Below are 18,288 nucleotides of genomic sequence, written 5' to 3'. Positions count from 1 at the left end.
GCATGGTGCAGGGAATGGCAATTGAATCTCAATGTAGACAAGTGTAATGTGCTGCGAATATACAGAAAGATAGATCCTTTGTCATTTAGCTACAAAATAGCAGGTCAGCAACTGGAAGCAGTTAATACCATAAATTATCTGGGAGTACGCATTAGGAGTGATTTAAAATGGAATGATCATATAATGTTGATCGTAGGTAAAGCAGATGCCAGACTGAGATTCATTGGAAGAATCCTAAGGAAATGCAATCCGAAAACAAAGGAAGTAGGTTACAGTACGCTTGTTCGCCCACTGCTTGAATACTGCTCAGCAGTGTGGGATCCGTACCAGATAGGGTTGATAGAAGAGATAGAGAAGATCCAACGGAGAGCAGCGCGCTTCGTTACAGGATCTTTTAGTAATCGCGAAAGCGTTACGGAGATGATAGATAAACTCCAGTGGAAGACTCTGCAGGAGAGACGCTCAGTAGCTCGGTACGGGCTTTTATTGAAGTTTCGAGAACATACCTTCACCGAAGAGTCAAGCAGTATATTGCTCCCTCCTATGTATATCTCGCGAAGAGACCATGAGGATAAAATCAGAGAGATTAGAGCCCACACAGAGGCATACCGACAGTCCTTCTTTCCACGAACAATACGAGACTGGAATAGAAGGGAGAACCGATAGAGGTACTGAAGGTACCCTCCGCCACACACCGTCAGGTGGCTTGCGGAGTATGGATGTAGGTAGTAGATAGATGGGAAAGGAACACAGTAGAAAATGAATGGTTAGAGCTGAGAGATGGGAATAGTAAATGAAGTAGATGAATAACTTTACAAAAAGACAGGACCCAGTAGGAACTCATAAGGTACACATGAAGCATTGAATTTAATTGGTGAAAGAAGAAAATACAAGTATACAGCAAACAAAACAGGCAAAAGAGACTATAGAGATATAAAAAATGAAATTGACAGAAAGTGTACATTGTCAAAGCAGGAATGGTCTACTTCTGCATCTACTTACATACTCAGGAAGCCACCATATGGGATGTAGTGGAAGGTACCATGTACCCCTTAGTCATTTCCTTTCGTTTCCACAAGCAAATACAGCGAGGGGAAAAAAGACTGTCTATAGCCTCTGTAGCAGCCCTAATTTATTTCATCTTATCCTTGTGGTCCTTACATGAAATGCACGTTGGTGGCAGTAGAATCATTATGCAGCAGTTTCAAAAGCCAGTTCCCTAAATGTTATCAATAGTGTCGCACGAAAAGAACACCCTCTTCTCTCCAGAGATTCCCATTTGAATTTACAAAGCATCTCTGTAATTCTTGGCTGTTGATCGAACCTACCAGTAGGAAATCCAGCATGGTTAGAAGAGAAATTCAAAGCGTTTATATGCCTTTGTGGTTACCACAAAGATAGGACAAAAAAGGCAACTTCAAAGGAAAGAGAAACACCTGTATGGATATGAAACAGATGCCAAGCCAGTACTATGTAAAAAAAGATAATACTGAATGATGAAAGGAATGTGTAGAAGTGCTATACTAAAGAACAAATCTTAAAGCCAAAATAAAGGAAAAGGAAGGTGAAGCAGATGAAGATAAGATTGGAGATGTGGTACTGAGAGAAGAATTTGATAATAGATCATTGAAAGACCCACGTCAACAAGGCATTTGGAGTAAATTACATTCCATCATAATTATTAAGACGTTTGGGACAACAAACCATGCAAAACTATTCCACCTGGTATGTAAGATATACTTGGGACAGACAGAATATCCAGAGATTTCAGGAATAATGTAATAATCTCGATTACAGAGAACTAACCCACTTAAATGTGCCAATATTGCAGAATCATCAGTCATGATTGCAAGATACTAACGTGAATTAACTATAGAAGAATGGAAATATTAGTAGAATCAGGCCTGAGAGACAGTCAGTTTGTATTCTGGAGATATGTAGGCAAACATGAGACAATACAGCCAGTGAGGCAGTATAGTAGTATCGACAGTAAGACAGTGCCGTAGAAGATAGGGTGGAGAAAGGCAAACATACATTTGTAGTTTTATAGAAAACTTTTAACTGTGTTGATTGCAATACACTCATTGAAATTGTAAAGGTCATAGGGATAAACTGTTGGGGAACAAGAGATTGTCTACAGCGTACACAGAAAGCAGACTGCAGTTGTAAGACTTGAAGAGGAGCACTAGTTGAGAAAGGTGCAAGACAGGACTGTAGGGTGTCCCCAATTTTATATGCTGTTAACATTGAGCAATCTGTGAGGGAAACAAAGGAGAAATTCAGAAAGGGAATTAAAGTTTTTGGAGAAGAAATAAAAACTTTGAGGTTTCTCCATGACAGTGAAACTCTCGAAGAGGGCAAGTCTAAATCGGACAACACTCATGAATGAGATTAAAAATACAATTTGAGTTTTGGTTTTTGGGCAGCAATGATGTTGGGTAGTCTTCTCTTAAACTATTTGCCTGTTATGCAGGTGGTGGTTTTTTTTTGTTTTCCCCTCCCTGTAGAATGTAGACGGTAAACAGTTCAAAGGAGAAGTGAAGCATTTGAACGATTGTGCCGAAGACTAGGATGGTTGATCTGATATGAATGCAGTGATATGAATCGAATCTCTAAGAAATGAAATTTGACACAGCTGAGGCATCAATGGGGAAATTGGAGGAAGGGGGGGGGGGGGGAGGATTAAAAATTGTCAAGGGACATTAGTACTTGACTACAGTTAGCAAGCAGGTTAGAGTGGATGTAGATTGCAGTAATTAACAGAGATGATGAAGCTTGCACAGAAGAGAGTAATGTAGAGAGCCGTGTCAAATCATTCTTCAAACTGAAGATTACAACAACAGAGCACTAAAATTTAAATGAGTGTTTGGAGACAGAAGGATCTGAATGGCTAAGTTAATTCAGATAGTACTTAATTTTAACTTTAATTGGGAACATACAGGTTTGATTAGCTATAGTTGTACAGTTTAACTCAAATAAGTAGTTAAAGTATTTCCTGCAGTATCAGAAGAGTGTCAGGAAAAAGATGGGAAAGATCCAAAATTTCTTGGCAGTAAGTTTGAAAAGGTTAGGCAGTTGCCACAAGTTTTGAAAACATTACCAACATTATAATCTGTGTTAAGACAAAACACTTGATGCTGAATGGCAGAATGTCAACAGTGAAGCAAACGGCAGAATGTGTAATCAAGGACTGTTTTCAGCCCATGCAGTATTTTGAGGTTTAAAATGCCAAATAGTTGCTTCAGGTTTTCTCAGATGTGAAATTGTGTGTGTATATGTTAAAAATCGCCATTTAAGAATAAACATCAGTGTAAAGGCTAAAATTACAACAGTTCATTAGTTCTGCATTCAATTTTTTTTGTCTTAGTTAAACAATATCTAAAAAGTTGTCCAAACAAAAGTAAGATATTCATTGTATAACATGACATTCTATTTGCCAGGAGGAAGAACCAACAGAAATTATTAAGCAGGAAGCTGAGAACACTGATCCTGCATACTGGGTTAAGCTTCTCAGGCACCATTATGAACAGCAGCAAGAAGACATGGCAAGAACTCTGGGCAAAGGCAAAAGAGTTCGCAAACAGGTTAGTTACGTTATTTTTGGTGTTTTACCTATTTTGGATGCTTACTCGCATGAGCACTAAAATTATGTAAGTGTAATAGAATACATGTCTTGTGTCATAGATAAACATAATTGAAACTCATTCATTATTTGAAGTGTGTATTTAAAAAAAAGGATGCTGAATTAAAGTAGTCAAGGGTACTCAAACCGCAAGCTCCCATGTGAGTACAGATGGTCTAGCCATCACATTTTTACATTGTTTCCACTGTTGTTGTCCTGATGCTTCTGATGAAACACCACCCCACTTAAATTCACATTTCTATTACTATTGGTTGAATCCCAGTTCCTGCAATAACTGTAGTTGGTACATGAGAGCTCAAAAGTTAATGAGTGTTGTTTGAGGTACACACGTAACACTTCCACATTTCATTTATTCACATCTTGTTCCGTATATGTCATGGAGGAGGAGAGCTTTCTGAGCTATAAGTGACTTATACATTAGTTACCAGAACAGATTATTGCAGTGTACTTCAGCAAAGTATGCTATTAACCAATTATCACCAGTGCTTACATGGTAACATTGATAATTATGGAAATTTATTACTATAGTACCAGAAAAGTGATTGCTTTGAGAAAAGTCAAGTATTCTTCTTTCTACTTTATCTAGCACTTTAAATTAATCATTTACACATAACACTTCTGTCTCTATGCTGCAAAATTTAAAACCTTTTTAATGTGAACATTAGTGTTGACATGTTGTAATCCGGAATCCAAATATTCTGATAAACTGTAAAATCCTTTCTGATGTCTGCTGCCAGTATACAAGGGTTGACTGAAAAGTAATGCCTCCACCTTAGTAACTCTTCAACAGTTGGCAGCATTGGTATGCGGCAGGTACTGGCTTGTTTCATAGCCTCTTCTCTACAGCTCCAGTTGGCGGGAAGCCTTAGCATTGAATGGTTATGTTGTTACAGTGTAAAGTATGGAAGCCTGCGCAGACGGTTGATCAATGCGATTTATGCAACGTGCAGTCATTGAATTCTTGACAGCAGAAGGTGTCACCCCAAAGGAGATTCATCAGAGTGAAAGTAGTTTATGGTGATCATGTTGATGTGGGTTCTGTGCGTCGTTGGGTGAGTAAGTTTAAAGATGTTGAGGTGGGAACATCTGACCTGCATGACAAACGAAGAGTTGGACGTCCTTTGACACCAACCACAGAGTTTCATAAGCAGAATGTGAACAGATTGATTCAGGACAATCATCGTATCACTCACTGAGAAATTGCAAACACAATCAGCATTTCACAAGAACGTGTGGGACACATTATAGCTTTGCTTGGCAAACCACTCTCTTCACGTGCCACCACATCAGAACTTCAGAGACTGTATCTGACCCCTGTATCTGACCACTGTATGGCATCCTTCATACAGTCCAGATTTAGCACCATCTGACTTCCATCTGTTCCCAATAATGAAAGACGATCTGCGGTGATATCATTATGCTTTTGATGAAGACGTTGAGAGAACTGTGAGACTGGTTGCAGAAACAGTGTGTCGACTTCTTCAGAAAACTTGTTCATCGTTGGCAGAAATGTATCCAGTTGGCTGGTGATTATGTGGAAAACTGAATATTGGTAATTAAAGATCACATTCTAAGAATTATTTCTGCATTTCATTTATTAAAATATTCCCATCCAATCCCAGTTAACAAAGGTGGGGGCATTACTTTTCATTCAACCCTCGTATTAAGGTTTTTGCACCATCATACGGAATTCCATTCTGAACCCTAGAGACCAATGCATATTTGATATGGAAATTATTTTCACATGTAGAATTAAAGGTGTGTATTCAACAGTTCACTCTAAATTCACCCTTATTAATAACCATCAGGAAGTATATGTATTGATAGATAAGTGAGAATGCCACCAAGATGCTTAAAGAGATTTCTGTAAGGTGCTCAGTTAATGACTTCGGACAATAATCTTATCACACACTTCGGTAGAAGAAATGCTTTGCTCACCAAGGGGTGTGAGTGCAGGAGCTTATGCTATAGGACAGTATTGACACAAAAATATGTTAGCAGTTCTGTCTGTAGGTCAACATAATGATACAAAGCAAGCAAAACTGAGCTTTTCCTTATTTAAGTTGTGGTGCCACCTCAGTTTATTGTCTATCTATATGCCTTATAATTTCACACATGGGGTTAAAATGCAGGGTATTTTGTTTAATGTGTAACCACCTTGTAGTAAAAAAGCAGGAGAAGAAATTGTCTTCGTGCTGATTGCCAAAAACTATGGAAGACGGTTTAATGAGAAGCTACTAGTAATGGCTAAGGAGTCCTGTAGAAGTCCCCCAGATACCACCACCATGCTGTTTTGCTGGCTCTTTAATTTTTAGTGTAAACATACACAATAACAATTGCATTTTTAACAGTTTTACTGTGAATAGGTTTATTTTATAAACAATGAATTATGAAATTGTATCCTTTCAGGTTAATTACAATGATGGTACTGTTGAAGGACGTGACGATGCTACATGGCAAGAAAACCTCTCGGACTATAACTCTGACTTCTCCGCTCCTTCTGGTGAGTGTACAGAAATCGAACTACCTGGCACACTGAGATTTTGTGCTACAGATTAATTGACCTTACTAATTTATTTACACAAAGTAAACTGAATGCTGTGCAAATGATCTTCAAATTAACTTGAACATCTCTTACATGGAACACAGTTTATTTGAGAGAGGTTAACATGTCATTTACATGCTATGGCTGTTATGACATAGTACATTGTACAAATTAAGTTTGTTGTACACAGCACCATGTGCTACCTGCTTTTGCCATCTGGAATGTGGGAAAGATAGACAGCAAAATAGTAACTTCATGATATGTGTATGTCTTTGAGACTGACAGGATTTTGAGAACAATAGTGCAAAATGACAGCACTATACATATGTCACAGTGTTATAATGTCAAGTTGAACAAATATAGTCCAAGGGCAACACAATACATGTAAGTCACAGATCAAGTAAACGAAGTAAGACGTGTGTACACTTTAACGGTCTAATCAGAACTGAGTCCGATTCTAGCGGCCACTGGCTGATTGGCCGCTTAGGTGGCGCTGCTGCTGCATGGCTGGCAGACAGCGCCGCATGTAGAGGATTCACGTAACTGCGTGGCGGCACTTTGAAAGATCGGCGAGTCACAACACTTTTCCCCCTTTGAAGCTTTTGCACATGTCTTGATGGAGGTGGCCTGTAGATTGCGAACATGCACAGGTGTTGTTTGACTGGCCATTAAGTCTGGAGGAGGCGGCTTCCCGTACAGTCGGAAGTGTCCCTGATGATAACGGGTCGAAATGACAGGAGACATGGGGGTCGAATCTGCTGCAGCCTCATGCACCAATCTGCCCATTGCGACAAGTCCTGTTGTTATAACAGGAGACATGGGCGATTTGTCCATGTCCGTAGGAGAAGGAGGCGAGTAGAGTTGCTCCGACAGATGATGGTCATCTGGTCCCTGCATGGGCACATCTCCTGTTGGCGTCAGTTCTTGTGCTGGCACCTAGATGATGGTGAGAGGACTGCGTTGCGAGTAATGAGAGATTCCAGGATCCCGAGCGTCAGGTAGAGCCGAACGTGGTGTAGCGGCATCCGGAACAGGCGTTGCCGGCACACGAGGCCGAAGCTGGTCCGAATGACGCACTGCAACACCCGTGTACATCTGGATTTCATACAGGTGTCGGCCACGGTGTCGTAAGATGCGGCCAGGACTCCATTTTGGCCGCCTGCCATATCCCAGTATCCATACAAGGTCGCCGGCGGTGAACCGGCCAAGCGAAGGCACCCGCGGCCGTGAGGTGGTAGGCCGCAGAAGATGAAGTAGCGTGTGAGGCTGTCGGCCGTTTAAGATCTCAGCCGGGCTGTGGTCACTCATGCGGGTGGAACAGTAAGAAGGGAGAAATTGGAGTAACGCATCATCAGCGGCAGAAGAAGTCAGGAGTTCCCTCATCTGAGCAGACCAGACGTTCAGCCTCGCCGTTTGACTGTGGATGGAACGGAGGGGCCGTGACGTGCATGACGCCGTGACGGGCACAAAAATCCGCAAAATCGGAAGAGGCAAATTTTGGACCATTATCAGTAACAAGAGTAGAGGGAAGGCCTTCCAAAGGGGAAAGGGGAGCTAGAGCATTTGTGGTGGCCGCGGTGGTAGGCGACGTGCAACGGACAATGAAAGGAAAGTTAGAGTAGGCATCAATAACGAGAAGCCAATAAGTACCTAAAAAAAGTCCCATGAAGTTAGCGTGAATACGCTCCCAGGGCTTCTCAGGCGAAGGCCACGGTGACAAAGATGACTTCGGGGCGGCGGCCTGTGACGCACAAGGGCTGCAGGCGGCGACCATGTGTGCGATTTCAGAGTCGATGCCGGGCCAGTACACATGACGGCACGCCAGAGATTTTGTGCGAGAGACCCCAATGCCCTTGGTGAAGGAGGCGCAAGACCGAAGCACGCAAAGACGCAGGTACCACAACATGTGGCGAAGCATTGTCGGTGGAAAGGAAGATAACACCATCCATAGCTGTGAGGCGGTAATGCAAAGTGTAGTAGTTCCACAACAAATCAGAAGTCTTAGCGGACGACGGACAATCTGGCCAACCCTTTTGAATACTGCATAAAACCGGGGAGAGGGTAGGATCAGAACCCGTAGCAGCCGCCAACCGGTCCCCAGTGATGGGGAACCCATCCACAACCCGCTGCTCGGCAACATCCAGGTGGAAACACAAAAGTTCGTCCCTATCGAATGCCAGATCAGGACCCATGGGAAGGCGAGACAGTGCATAAGCATTCGCATGTTGAGCCGTCGGCCGGAAATGAATCTCATAATTGAAACGAGACAAGTAAAGAGCCCAACACTGGAGGCGGTGTACAGCCTTGTCGGGAAGTGACATTGATGGATGAAACAAGGAAGCAAGTGGTTTGTGATTCGTAACAAGATGAAATTTGGATCCATAGAGAAAAACGCCAAATTTATGAAGAGCATAAATAATGGCCAAAGCTTCTTTTTCAATTTGAGAATACTTTTGTTGGGCATCCGTGAGCATTCTGGAGGCATAAGCAATGGGTTGTTCAGAACCGTCAGAAAAACGGTGTGCAAGGACTGCACCAACCCCGTATTGAGAGGCGTCTGTGGCAAGAACAAGATGTTGGCTAGGTCGATAAGTAGCCAGGCACGGGGCCTGTTTCAGCATAGTCTTCAATTTCTGGAGAGCCGCATCACATGACGCGGACCAGTGAAAAGGCACGTTTTTATGCAACAGGCGATGCAACGGCTGAGCCACCGAAGCAGCAGACGGTAAAAACCTGTGATAGTATGCTATTTTCCCCAAGAAGATCTGCAGTTCCTTAACAGATGTAGGGCGAGGAAGGGCATCGATCGCTGCGACAGTTTGCTGGAGCGGACGAATACCATCCCGAGAGAGTTGAAATGCCAAGTACGTGATAGATGCCTGAAAAAATTTTGATTCCTGAAGATTACACTTAATACCGGCAGTCTGTAAGACATCAAGAAGTGTGCGGAGATTCTGAAGATGTTCTGCAGTGGTGGAGCCAGTGACAACAATGCCGTCAAAGTAATTTATACACCCAGGGACAGTGAGCAATAATTGTTCCAAGAATCGCTGAAAGAGAGCAGGGGCGCTGGCAACCCCGAATGGCAATTGTTGGTATTGATACAGGCTGAAAGGCGTGTTAAGGACCAGAAACGGCCGGGAAGCAGCGTCGAGAGGAAGTTGATGATAAGCTTCTGACAGGTCAAGTTCAGAAAAATACTGGCCTCCAGCAAGTTTAGTGAAAAATTCTTCAGGTCAAGGCATAGGGTAAGTGTCGATGAGGCATTGAGCATTTACAGTGGCTTTGAAATCACCACAGAGATGAATATCACCATTGAGCTTAGCAACGACAATGACAGGAGAGGACCACTCACTGGAAGTGACAGGAAGCAAGACCCCTGAAGCAGTGAGACAATCCAGCTCCCATTTTACCCGATCACGAAGGGCCACAGGAATTGGCCGAGCCCGAAAAAATTTAGTCCGAGCAGTGGGTTTGAGCGTGATTTGAGCTTCAAAGTCGTTTGCACAGCCTAACCCAGGAGAAAAAAAGGGACGAAAATGTCATCGACAAGGAATCCAATTGAGCGTAAGGAATAGCATCAGAGACGATATTGACGAGTCATCTATGGAGAACCCAAAAATGCGAAAGGCATCGAAACCAAAAAGATTCTCCACGTTACTATGGTCGACCACAAATATGGGAATTGTGCGAACGACAGATTTGTAAGTTACCTCAGCATCAAATTGTCCCAAGAGAGAAATCGTCTGTTTATTGTAAGTCCGTAATTGCCTAGTGACAAGTGACAGGACTGGAGAACCCAACTGAATATACGTCTGAAAATTGATGATAGTGGCAGCAGAATCAGTATCCACCTTCATGCAACCATCCTGACCAAGTATTTGGACAGTGAGGAATAACTTCCCTGAAAGGGAAGAAGTACAATTGACAGACAACACAGAAGCAGAATCAGCGTCATGTGCATGAACATCAGGTATGCGGTCGGATTTGCAAACGGTTAACACATGACCCTTCTTTTTGCATTTTTGACACACGGCCCAACGTTGGGGACAGTCCTCTTGTGAATGTTTTGTAAAACACCGCGGATATGAAGGAAGTTGCTGTGGGGTTTGCTGCAGTTTCTTAGAGGTTTGTTTACGGTTAGGCTGAGGCTGCGCTTCGGAGCGTACTGCAGCCACGTCTGCCGGCGGGGCACACCACACGCTTCGTCAACAGTACACAGAGGTTGTACGTCCCCGACGTCACCCCCTGTCTCTATTTGCGCTCCAGGGGCGCGAGAAATTTCAAAAGACTGAGCGATGGACAGGACTTCATTTAGAGTCGGTTGTGCCAACTGAAGGGCATGTTGCCTGACTTCTTTGTCAGGTGCCGCATCCTGTACCATGGAATTGGCGTAGGATTCTTTGTGAACGTCAGTAACAAATTGACACTTTCGACTGAGGCCGTGAAGTTCAGCAGCCCAAGCGCGATAGGATTGATTCGGTTGTTTTTGACAATGATAAAAGGCAACACGAGAGGCCACCATATGCGTATGCTTTTGAAAATATACGTACAGAAGGGGGCACATTTCAGCAAAGGACAAAGACCCAGGATCTTTCAAAGGACCCAATTGCGACAACAACCGATACATTTGAAGTGAAATCCATGAAAGGAACAGAGACTTGCATGTTTGTTCGTCAGCAACATGAAATGCCAAGAAGTGCTGTCGAAGACGTTTTTCGTAATCAGGCCATTCTTCTGCCGTCTTGTCGTAATGAGGAAAAGGAGGAAGAGACGACGACGAGAGACGCCCTGCATTTGATGCCGCGCCGAAATCATGAATCGCAGTTGTGAGAAGCGTTTGCTGTTCAGTGAGACCTTGCAATAGTTGCTCTAAAGTAGCCTTGGAAACCTGAAAAATTCACTACCTCGTCGCCAATTGTTAAAACGTCAAGTTGAACAAATATATTTCAAGGACGACACAATACATGTAAGTCACAGATCAAGTAAACAAAGTAAGACGTATGTACACTTTAACAGTCAAATCCAAACTGAGTCCGAGTCTAGCGGCCGCTGCCTGGCTGGCCACTTAGGTGGCACTGCTGCTGCATGGCTGGCAGACAGCGCCGCATGTAGAGGATGCGCGTAACTGCGCGGCAGCACTTTGAAAGATCGATGAGTCACAACACACAGTTAGACAGGAATGAGACCAGCCCTCAGAGAAAAGAAACACTGAATGTTAGAGGACTGTCTCGAAAACCATATACACTCCTGGAAATTGAAATAAGAACACCGTGAATTCATTGTCCCAGGAAGGGGAAACTTTATTGACACATTCCTGGGGTCAGATACATCACATGATCACACTGACAGAACCACAGGCACATAGACGCAGGCAACAGAGCATGCACAATGTCGGCACTAGTACAGTGTATATCCACCTTTCGCAGCAATGCAGGCTGCTATTCTCCCATGGAGACGATCGTAGAGATGCTGGATGTAGTCCTGTGGAACGGCTTGCCATGCATTTTCCACCTGGCGCCTCAGTTGGACCAGTGTTCGTGCTGGACGTGCAGACCGCGTGAGACGACGCTTCATCCAGTCCCAAACATGCTCAATGGGGGACAGATCCGGAGATCTTGCTGGCCAGGGTAGTTGACTTACACCTTCTAGAGCACGTTGGGTGGCACGGGATACATGCGGACGTGCATTGTCCTGTTGGAACAGCAAGTTCCCTTGCCGGTCTAGGAATGGTAGAACGATGGGTTCGATGACGGTTTGGATGTACCTTGCACTATTCAGTGTCCCCTCGACGATCACCAGTGGTGTACGGCCAGTGTAGGAGATCGCTCCCCACACCATGATGCCGGGTGTTGGCCCTGTGTGCCTCGGTCGTATGCAGTCCTGATTGTGGCGCTCACCTGCACGGTGCCAAACACGCATACGACCATCATTGGCACCAAGGCAGAAGCGACTCTCATCGCTGAAGACGACACGTCTCCATTCGTCCCTCCATTCATGCCTGTCGCGACACCACTGGAGGCGGGCTGCACAATGTTGGGGCGTGAGCGGAAGACGGCCTAACAGTGTGCGGGACCGTAGCCCAGCTTCATGGAGACGGTTGCGAATGGTCCTCGCCGATACCCCAGGAGCAACAGTGTCCCTAATTTGCTGGGAAGTGGCGGTGCGGTCTCCTACGGCACTGCGTAGGATCCTACGGTCTTGGCGTGCATCCGTGCGTCGCTGCGGTCCGGTCCCAGGTCGACGGGCACGTGCACCTTCCGCCGACCACTGGCGACAACATCGATGTACTGTGGAGACCTCACGCCCCACGTGTTGAGCAATTCGGCAGTACGTCCACCCAGCCTCCCGCATGCCCACTATACGCCCTCGCTCAAAGTCCGTCAACTGCACATACGGTTCACGTCCACGCTGTCGCGGCATGCTACCAGTGTTAAAGACTGCGATGGAGCTCCGTATGCCACGGCAAACTGGCTGACACTGACGGCGGCGGTGCACAAATGCTGCGCAGCTAGCGCCATTCGACGGCCAACACCGCGGTTCCTGGTGTGTCCGCTGTGCCGTGCGTGTGATCATTGCTTGTACAGCCCTCTCGCAGTGTCTGGAGCAAGTATGGTGGGTCTGACACACCGGTGTCAATGTGTTCTTTTTTCCATTTCCAGGAGTGTAGTTCATGTGACACAAATGCCATACTCGGGTAACTGTCCTATTCCTTGTACCAAAGTCTGACACTTGCTGAACCATCCTGCAAATTGGCAACTGTTGGTTGTCTCAAAACCTTTTATCTTAGAAAACAGTAGAATGTGCATGACTGTAAGAGTTTCAGCCAGGAAAGAGTGGTTGATATAATGTCTGTTTTGCCCCAAATATATGCAGCAGTTATTTATATTGACAGTTTGTCTTCTGTAAATTGTTTAATGTTCCTGATGGTGCAGTGGCTGATTTTTTTCATTTTCATCCCTGACTAATTGGAATTTGCGCATATTCTGTAAATTCTTTTTCACCAAGAAGACATTAGATCCTTATCTTCCTCCCTTCAAATACACAAGTCCCATATTCTAACAAAATTGTATTTACAGAGACAAAACGTACATTGACAACAAACTTGTTTGTCAGTCATCAGTAACATTTTTTAATACGTAAGAAGGTGGCAGAAAATGAAAAGATGTATTGCTGATGTGAGATTTCCTTTTTGTAGTGTGGAAGTGAAGCTGCAGACAAGTTAAGTATGTGCTGAAGATACCACAGGCATGCCATTTTCAGTGGCCTAATACATTTAATAAGGACTGTGATGTTTTTGCTCTGTGGAAGTGTGAATTCTGTATCATTGTAATTAAGACACCAATTAAGAGTTTGTGGAAGTTCATAAATAAATCCAACACAGCAATACTTATCACATTTCATTTTGTTAACTTTCATACTGAGCTACTGTAAAATTACAGTAATTGTAACATTCTGGTATTTCTTGCCATTATTCTGTGCTTTGCTGCACTTGACCCTTTGACTGCCGTGCACAGCATAACTCGCAACACTCCACCGCTTGAATGGTGCTTGTGGACATGGTTAAACACGGCCTATGGGCTTTCCTTAAGCACTAGCAACGCATTTGTGTGTCCCGTTCCTCTACCCTCTCACTGCTGTGGATAACTTAATTCCGTATCTCAGCAAATAAAAAAAGTTTTATATTATTTATTATACAACATGCACTGATGAGCCAGAACGCTGTTAATACCGACCTACTATCAATATGAACTTGTCCAGTAAATAGCAGTGTCGCCTGGTGAGGAATTACTACTTGTCAGACACACACACACAGTGCATATAGTATCGGTGAGACTGCTATCAGTGTGTTCTGTAGGGAAGATGCACGATCCATCTGAGTTTGACCGAGGACAGATTGTAATAGCCTGGAGGCTTGACAAGAGTGTTTTGGAAACTGCTCAACTTGTCAAGTGTCCGAGGAGTGCTGTGAGGAGTCAACTCATGGTGAAACAAAGTCCAAACATCATGGGGTTAGACAGCCACCCCTTATTAAAATTGCTGGACATTGTAGGCTTGACAAACTGGTAAAACAGGATAGGTGGTGAACTGTGGTGGAACTAACATCAGACTTAAAACTGCTGGGTGAATAAAAGTGTGTGTGGACACAAAGTGTATCAAGACACAAAGTGTATCAAACACTCCTAATGACTGGCCTCTACAGCCAACAACCCATGCATGTGCCAGTGTTACTAACACATTAGCAATTACAACTGAAATGGTCACATGGTCATCAGCAGTGAACAGTGGCAGAGTGCTGCATAGTCTGATGAATTCTGATACATTCTTATTCATGCTGATGGGAAGGTACGAATTCATCATCTTCCAGAGAACAGCTCCTTGACACCTGTGCTGTGGGGCAAAGACAAAATGGCAACAGCCCCATTATGCTCTGAGGAACATTCAGGTGGGCATCCATGGCTCCAGTGCAGTTTGTGGAAGGCACCATGACAGCCAGGGAGTATTGTACACTGATTGCAGACCTTCATGATGATCATGTTTCCTGATGGCAGTAGCCTTTTTCAACATGATAACGCACTGTCAAAAAGCCAGGAGTGGGATGGAGTGGTTAGAGGAATGCAGTGGCGAGTTCTAATTGATATGCCCCCCCTCTCACTTGCCAGATATGAACCCGATGAAACACATCTGCGATGTGGTCGAACGTGGCATCAGAGCTCATCGCTCTCCTCCCTGGAATTTACAGGAATTCGGTGACTTCTGTGTGCAGATGTGGTGCTAACTTCCTCATTTTGTACACAACATTGTAGAAGCTATAATCAACCATGTGCATAGTATACACAATGCAGTTTTTTCCTCTGCAAACTATGCAGTGCTTTATTTTATTTGATCCAGTTCAATTACTATGATGAATAACACAAAGAAATGCAGTCCTTTATTGAACAAATGTCTCAGGCTGCCAGATGTTTACACATAAATTTTTTTTTTTTTTTTTCAAAGAAATGGTTTCCTTAAAATAGGATGATAAGTATTTCATAGCAGCATTAGACAAGCAGTACAGTGACAACAAAGCTGGGCTCAGCACAGAATGCAGAGAGTAGATCTGCTGCATCATCAAGAGGTTAATTGTCTCTGGTGCCTTTTTAAAATATTTTTCCAGGAATCATTCAGTGTAGATTTTCTCGAGTATTTTAAGAGTTTGATTATTAAGAGAATCATAACAATGTAACACCCATAGCCGCATAAAATTTGAAATGTTTTACATTTCAGTAAGCAGTAAAGTACATCTTTAGATACAAGTGACCCTTTACTAAAGATTTTAGCAGTGTCCAGTTTTGTCATTATACTCACAGTAGTAATCATATCTTTTTCTGAAGTGCACAAATGTAGTGCTTGCTGATAAGAATATCTAGTGCAGAATTTATGTGTGTATTGCGTGCGTGCAAAGTGAAGACATATAGCGGTATGAAAAATTGGAGATAACTAGGAGCATATCAGAAAATTTCTGGAACAAACGTTATAAATTGCTTGCCTTTTAATAGGTGCATGCAGTCTAATAGAAATGAATTCTCATTAATTTATTGTTCCTAGAGTTTGGCCACTGAGAAGTTTGTTTGCCTTTGATACTGGTTTCTCCCTCCAACACTGATATTTACTGGGCTGCAGCTGGCAAGTTAGAAAAATTAAATGATATCCCATTTCTCAGTGTAACACCTAATTCGAATTTACCGTATTTACTTGAATCTAAGCCACACCTGAAAAATGAGACTCCAAATAAAGGGGGGGGGGGGGGGGAAATCCCGAATGTAAGCCGCACGTGAAATTTGAGCCTCGAAATTCAAGGGGAGAGAAAAGTTTTAGGCCGCACCTCCAAATCGAAACAAAGTTGGTCCATTGTAATAAGAGACACAATTTAGGTCGAATGAATGACGATACAGCTACAGTAGTTTGGTTCGAGTCGTAAGATTAGCAGTTAAGCTTTACCAGGTAGCCATTGCTGTGCGTCGGGCACTCCGTCCGTATTTATACGGGTACCCTTCCTTTTTCACATGCTTTGTCTGGTTTGATTCGATTGCTTATTTTGCTTTGATCTGATAAGTGCTGTTTTCTTTGTTATAGGTGTTTACGTCACTCTAAGCTGAAAATGCATTACTGTACTGTGTCATGCACTGTTTGTCGCATTCTGTTAGTGCGTGTTTACGGCCTGTCACCGCTTGGCATGGCTTGCTTTTGTGCCCGCTACTGCCACTTACAATTTTTAAAAAAAAAAAAAAGAGAGGAATCGTCTCATTAGCAAAACAATGGCAAGAGACTGCTATTAGTTGTTACTTACACTGCTGCTTTCTTTGATAATGATCAACAAGAACCAAATAATAGACTGCGTATGATAGATGATGTTCTGAACGAGAGTTAGGCGAACATTTTTCTCCATTTGAAAATCTTTGCGGCCGCTTCTTTAGTACATCAAATTGTGCACAGAAATTAGTCATCTTAGATTTAAAAATGTAGTCATTTGCCGCGCTTCGTTTCTGACTGTATCACTATCAAGCATAAGAATAATACGAATATAAACATGACACGATATGTATATTCTTCCGCGTCTGCTGTTGTCTCACTCTAGTTTCGTAGTTTATTAGGAAGACAGAATTTAAATGAGATAACAGCAAACACGAAAGAATACGTGGCAAAATGTTTATATTCGTATTATTCTTATGGTGAAGAGAATACTGCATAAGATTCACATTTCATCAGGTTCCTGTTATAAACTATCTCTTCTCACAGGTAGGAAAAAATTCAGAACGTAGAGTTGGCCATATTGATAAATATGCCAAACAGTCTTTCCAGTCGTATTTTCGTAGTACATTGAAATTTTGCTACATTCGAAGATGAACAATACGGAATTTGTATTTACTTCGTTGGATAATGTATGGAAATGCAGTGGTCGAAACTCGGGGTGGAGCAAAAAGCTCTTCTTCCACCTTTCGTTAAAAAAAATTATTTACTGACGTAGAGGTTTTGGCGCCAGTATTTATCTTTGTGCCTACAAAGCACGCCAGTGTAGCGCTACATATATTCGACGGCAGAAGTTGGTTGTGGCGGCACCTACCAACATTTTTCAGAACTTCCGCTTGCTTTGCACTCGATTCTAAGCCGCGCTGCAGGCAGTTTTTTTGGATTACAAAAACCGGGAAAAAAAAGTGCAGCTTAGATTAGAGTAAATACGGTAAGAACTCATTGACTGAGTAGGACAAGGATTTAAAGTTTCCATCACAGTAAATCATATTAGATAAATTATGACCTTTGTTTCAAAAAATTAAAATGGCAGAGCTCAAGAGATAAATTGATGAGCCAATGAGAAAGACTAAAAATTTTGTCCAACTGACAATGATGTCTTCTTGAAATTTGCAGTAAATTGTTTTTATGAAATCTATATGTTTCAGGGTCATTTAAATTTAGATGGGATAGCTATCATCATTAATTAAAATGTATGGTTTAATGTTAGGGTGAACTTTATTACAAAATAGAACATTAGAACCTCTTAGTGAGACAATATAAAGTTACCATGTAGATTTGAGCAATATTATTTGTGTGGGGCTTTAAAATTTGTGCTTCCACATTTCTGTTGGCTCTCACTCCTCACATTGCAGGCTATATTTCACTAAATGTTTTTCTGTTTCAGATGATGATAAAGAAGATGATGACTTTGATGAGAAGAATGATGGTAAGTTGTTTTCTTCCATAGCCATGTCACATATCTATTAGTAAACAAAGCTGCAGATCTCGGACAAATCCATTATCAGACCCTCAGAAACAGATTGTAATTGATATCTAAGAGTTTGTTATATGTAATTAGTTCTTAGTGTTGTTTATTTATTTCTTTCCAGTTTTATTGCTTTATTTCTATATCAATAAGCAATTTCTTAAATTTCTAATTTACAGATGCCAGTCGCCGTAGTCGTAGGCGACCAGAAAGGAAAGAGGAGCGTGACAGACCACTACCGCCACTTCTTGCTCGTGTTGGTGGAAACATTGAGGTATCTACGTGACATTTCCCCCCCTCCCCCTCCCCCCCCCCCCCAAATAGTATATTTATTTTACATCA

At 42.8% G+C, this 18,288-nt stretch overlaps 1 protein-coding gene across 4 annotated transcripts in view; it reads left to right on the top strand.

Moving 5' to 3' along the window:
- The window catches only part of LOC126175842 (chromodomain-helicase-DNA-binding protein Mi-2 homolog), a 165,826-nt gene that overhangs the window by 103,763 nt on the left and 43,775 nt on the right, over nucleotides 1–18,288 (top strand). For all 4 annotated transcript variants that reach the window (XR_007535621.1, XR_007535620.1, XR_007535622.1 and 1 more), the window contains exons 25-28: nucleotides 3,441–3,584; nucleotides 6,053–6,146; nucleotides 17,866–17,907; nucleotides 18,126–18,220. Coding sequence is in view for 1 of the 4 variants with exons in the window: in XM_049922847.1 (XP_049778804.1) it covers nucleotides 3,441–3,584; nucleotides 6,053–6,146; nucleotides 17,866–17,907; nucleotides 18,126–18,220 (375 nt within the window). In the remaining 3 variants the exon portion in view is untranslated. The remainder of the gene's footprint in view (nucleotides 1–3,440; nucleotides 3,585–6,052; nucleotides 6,147–17,865; nucleotides 17,908–18,125; nucleotides 18,221–18,288) is intronic.

This window comes from Schistocerca cancellata, chromosome 3, assembly GCF_023864275.1.
Source record: "Schistocerca cancellata isolate TAMUIC-IGC-003103 chromosome 3, iqSchCanc2.1, whole genome shotgun sequence".
Taxonomy (NCBI): Eukaryota; Metazoa; Arthropoda; class Insecta; order Orthoptera; family Acrididae; genus Schistocerca; species Schistocerca cancellata.
Note: the sequence above shows the minus strand (reverse complement) of the source record. Positions and strands in the feature narration are given on the sequence as shown.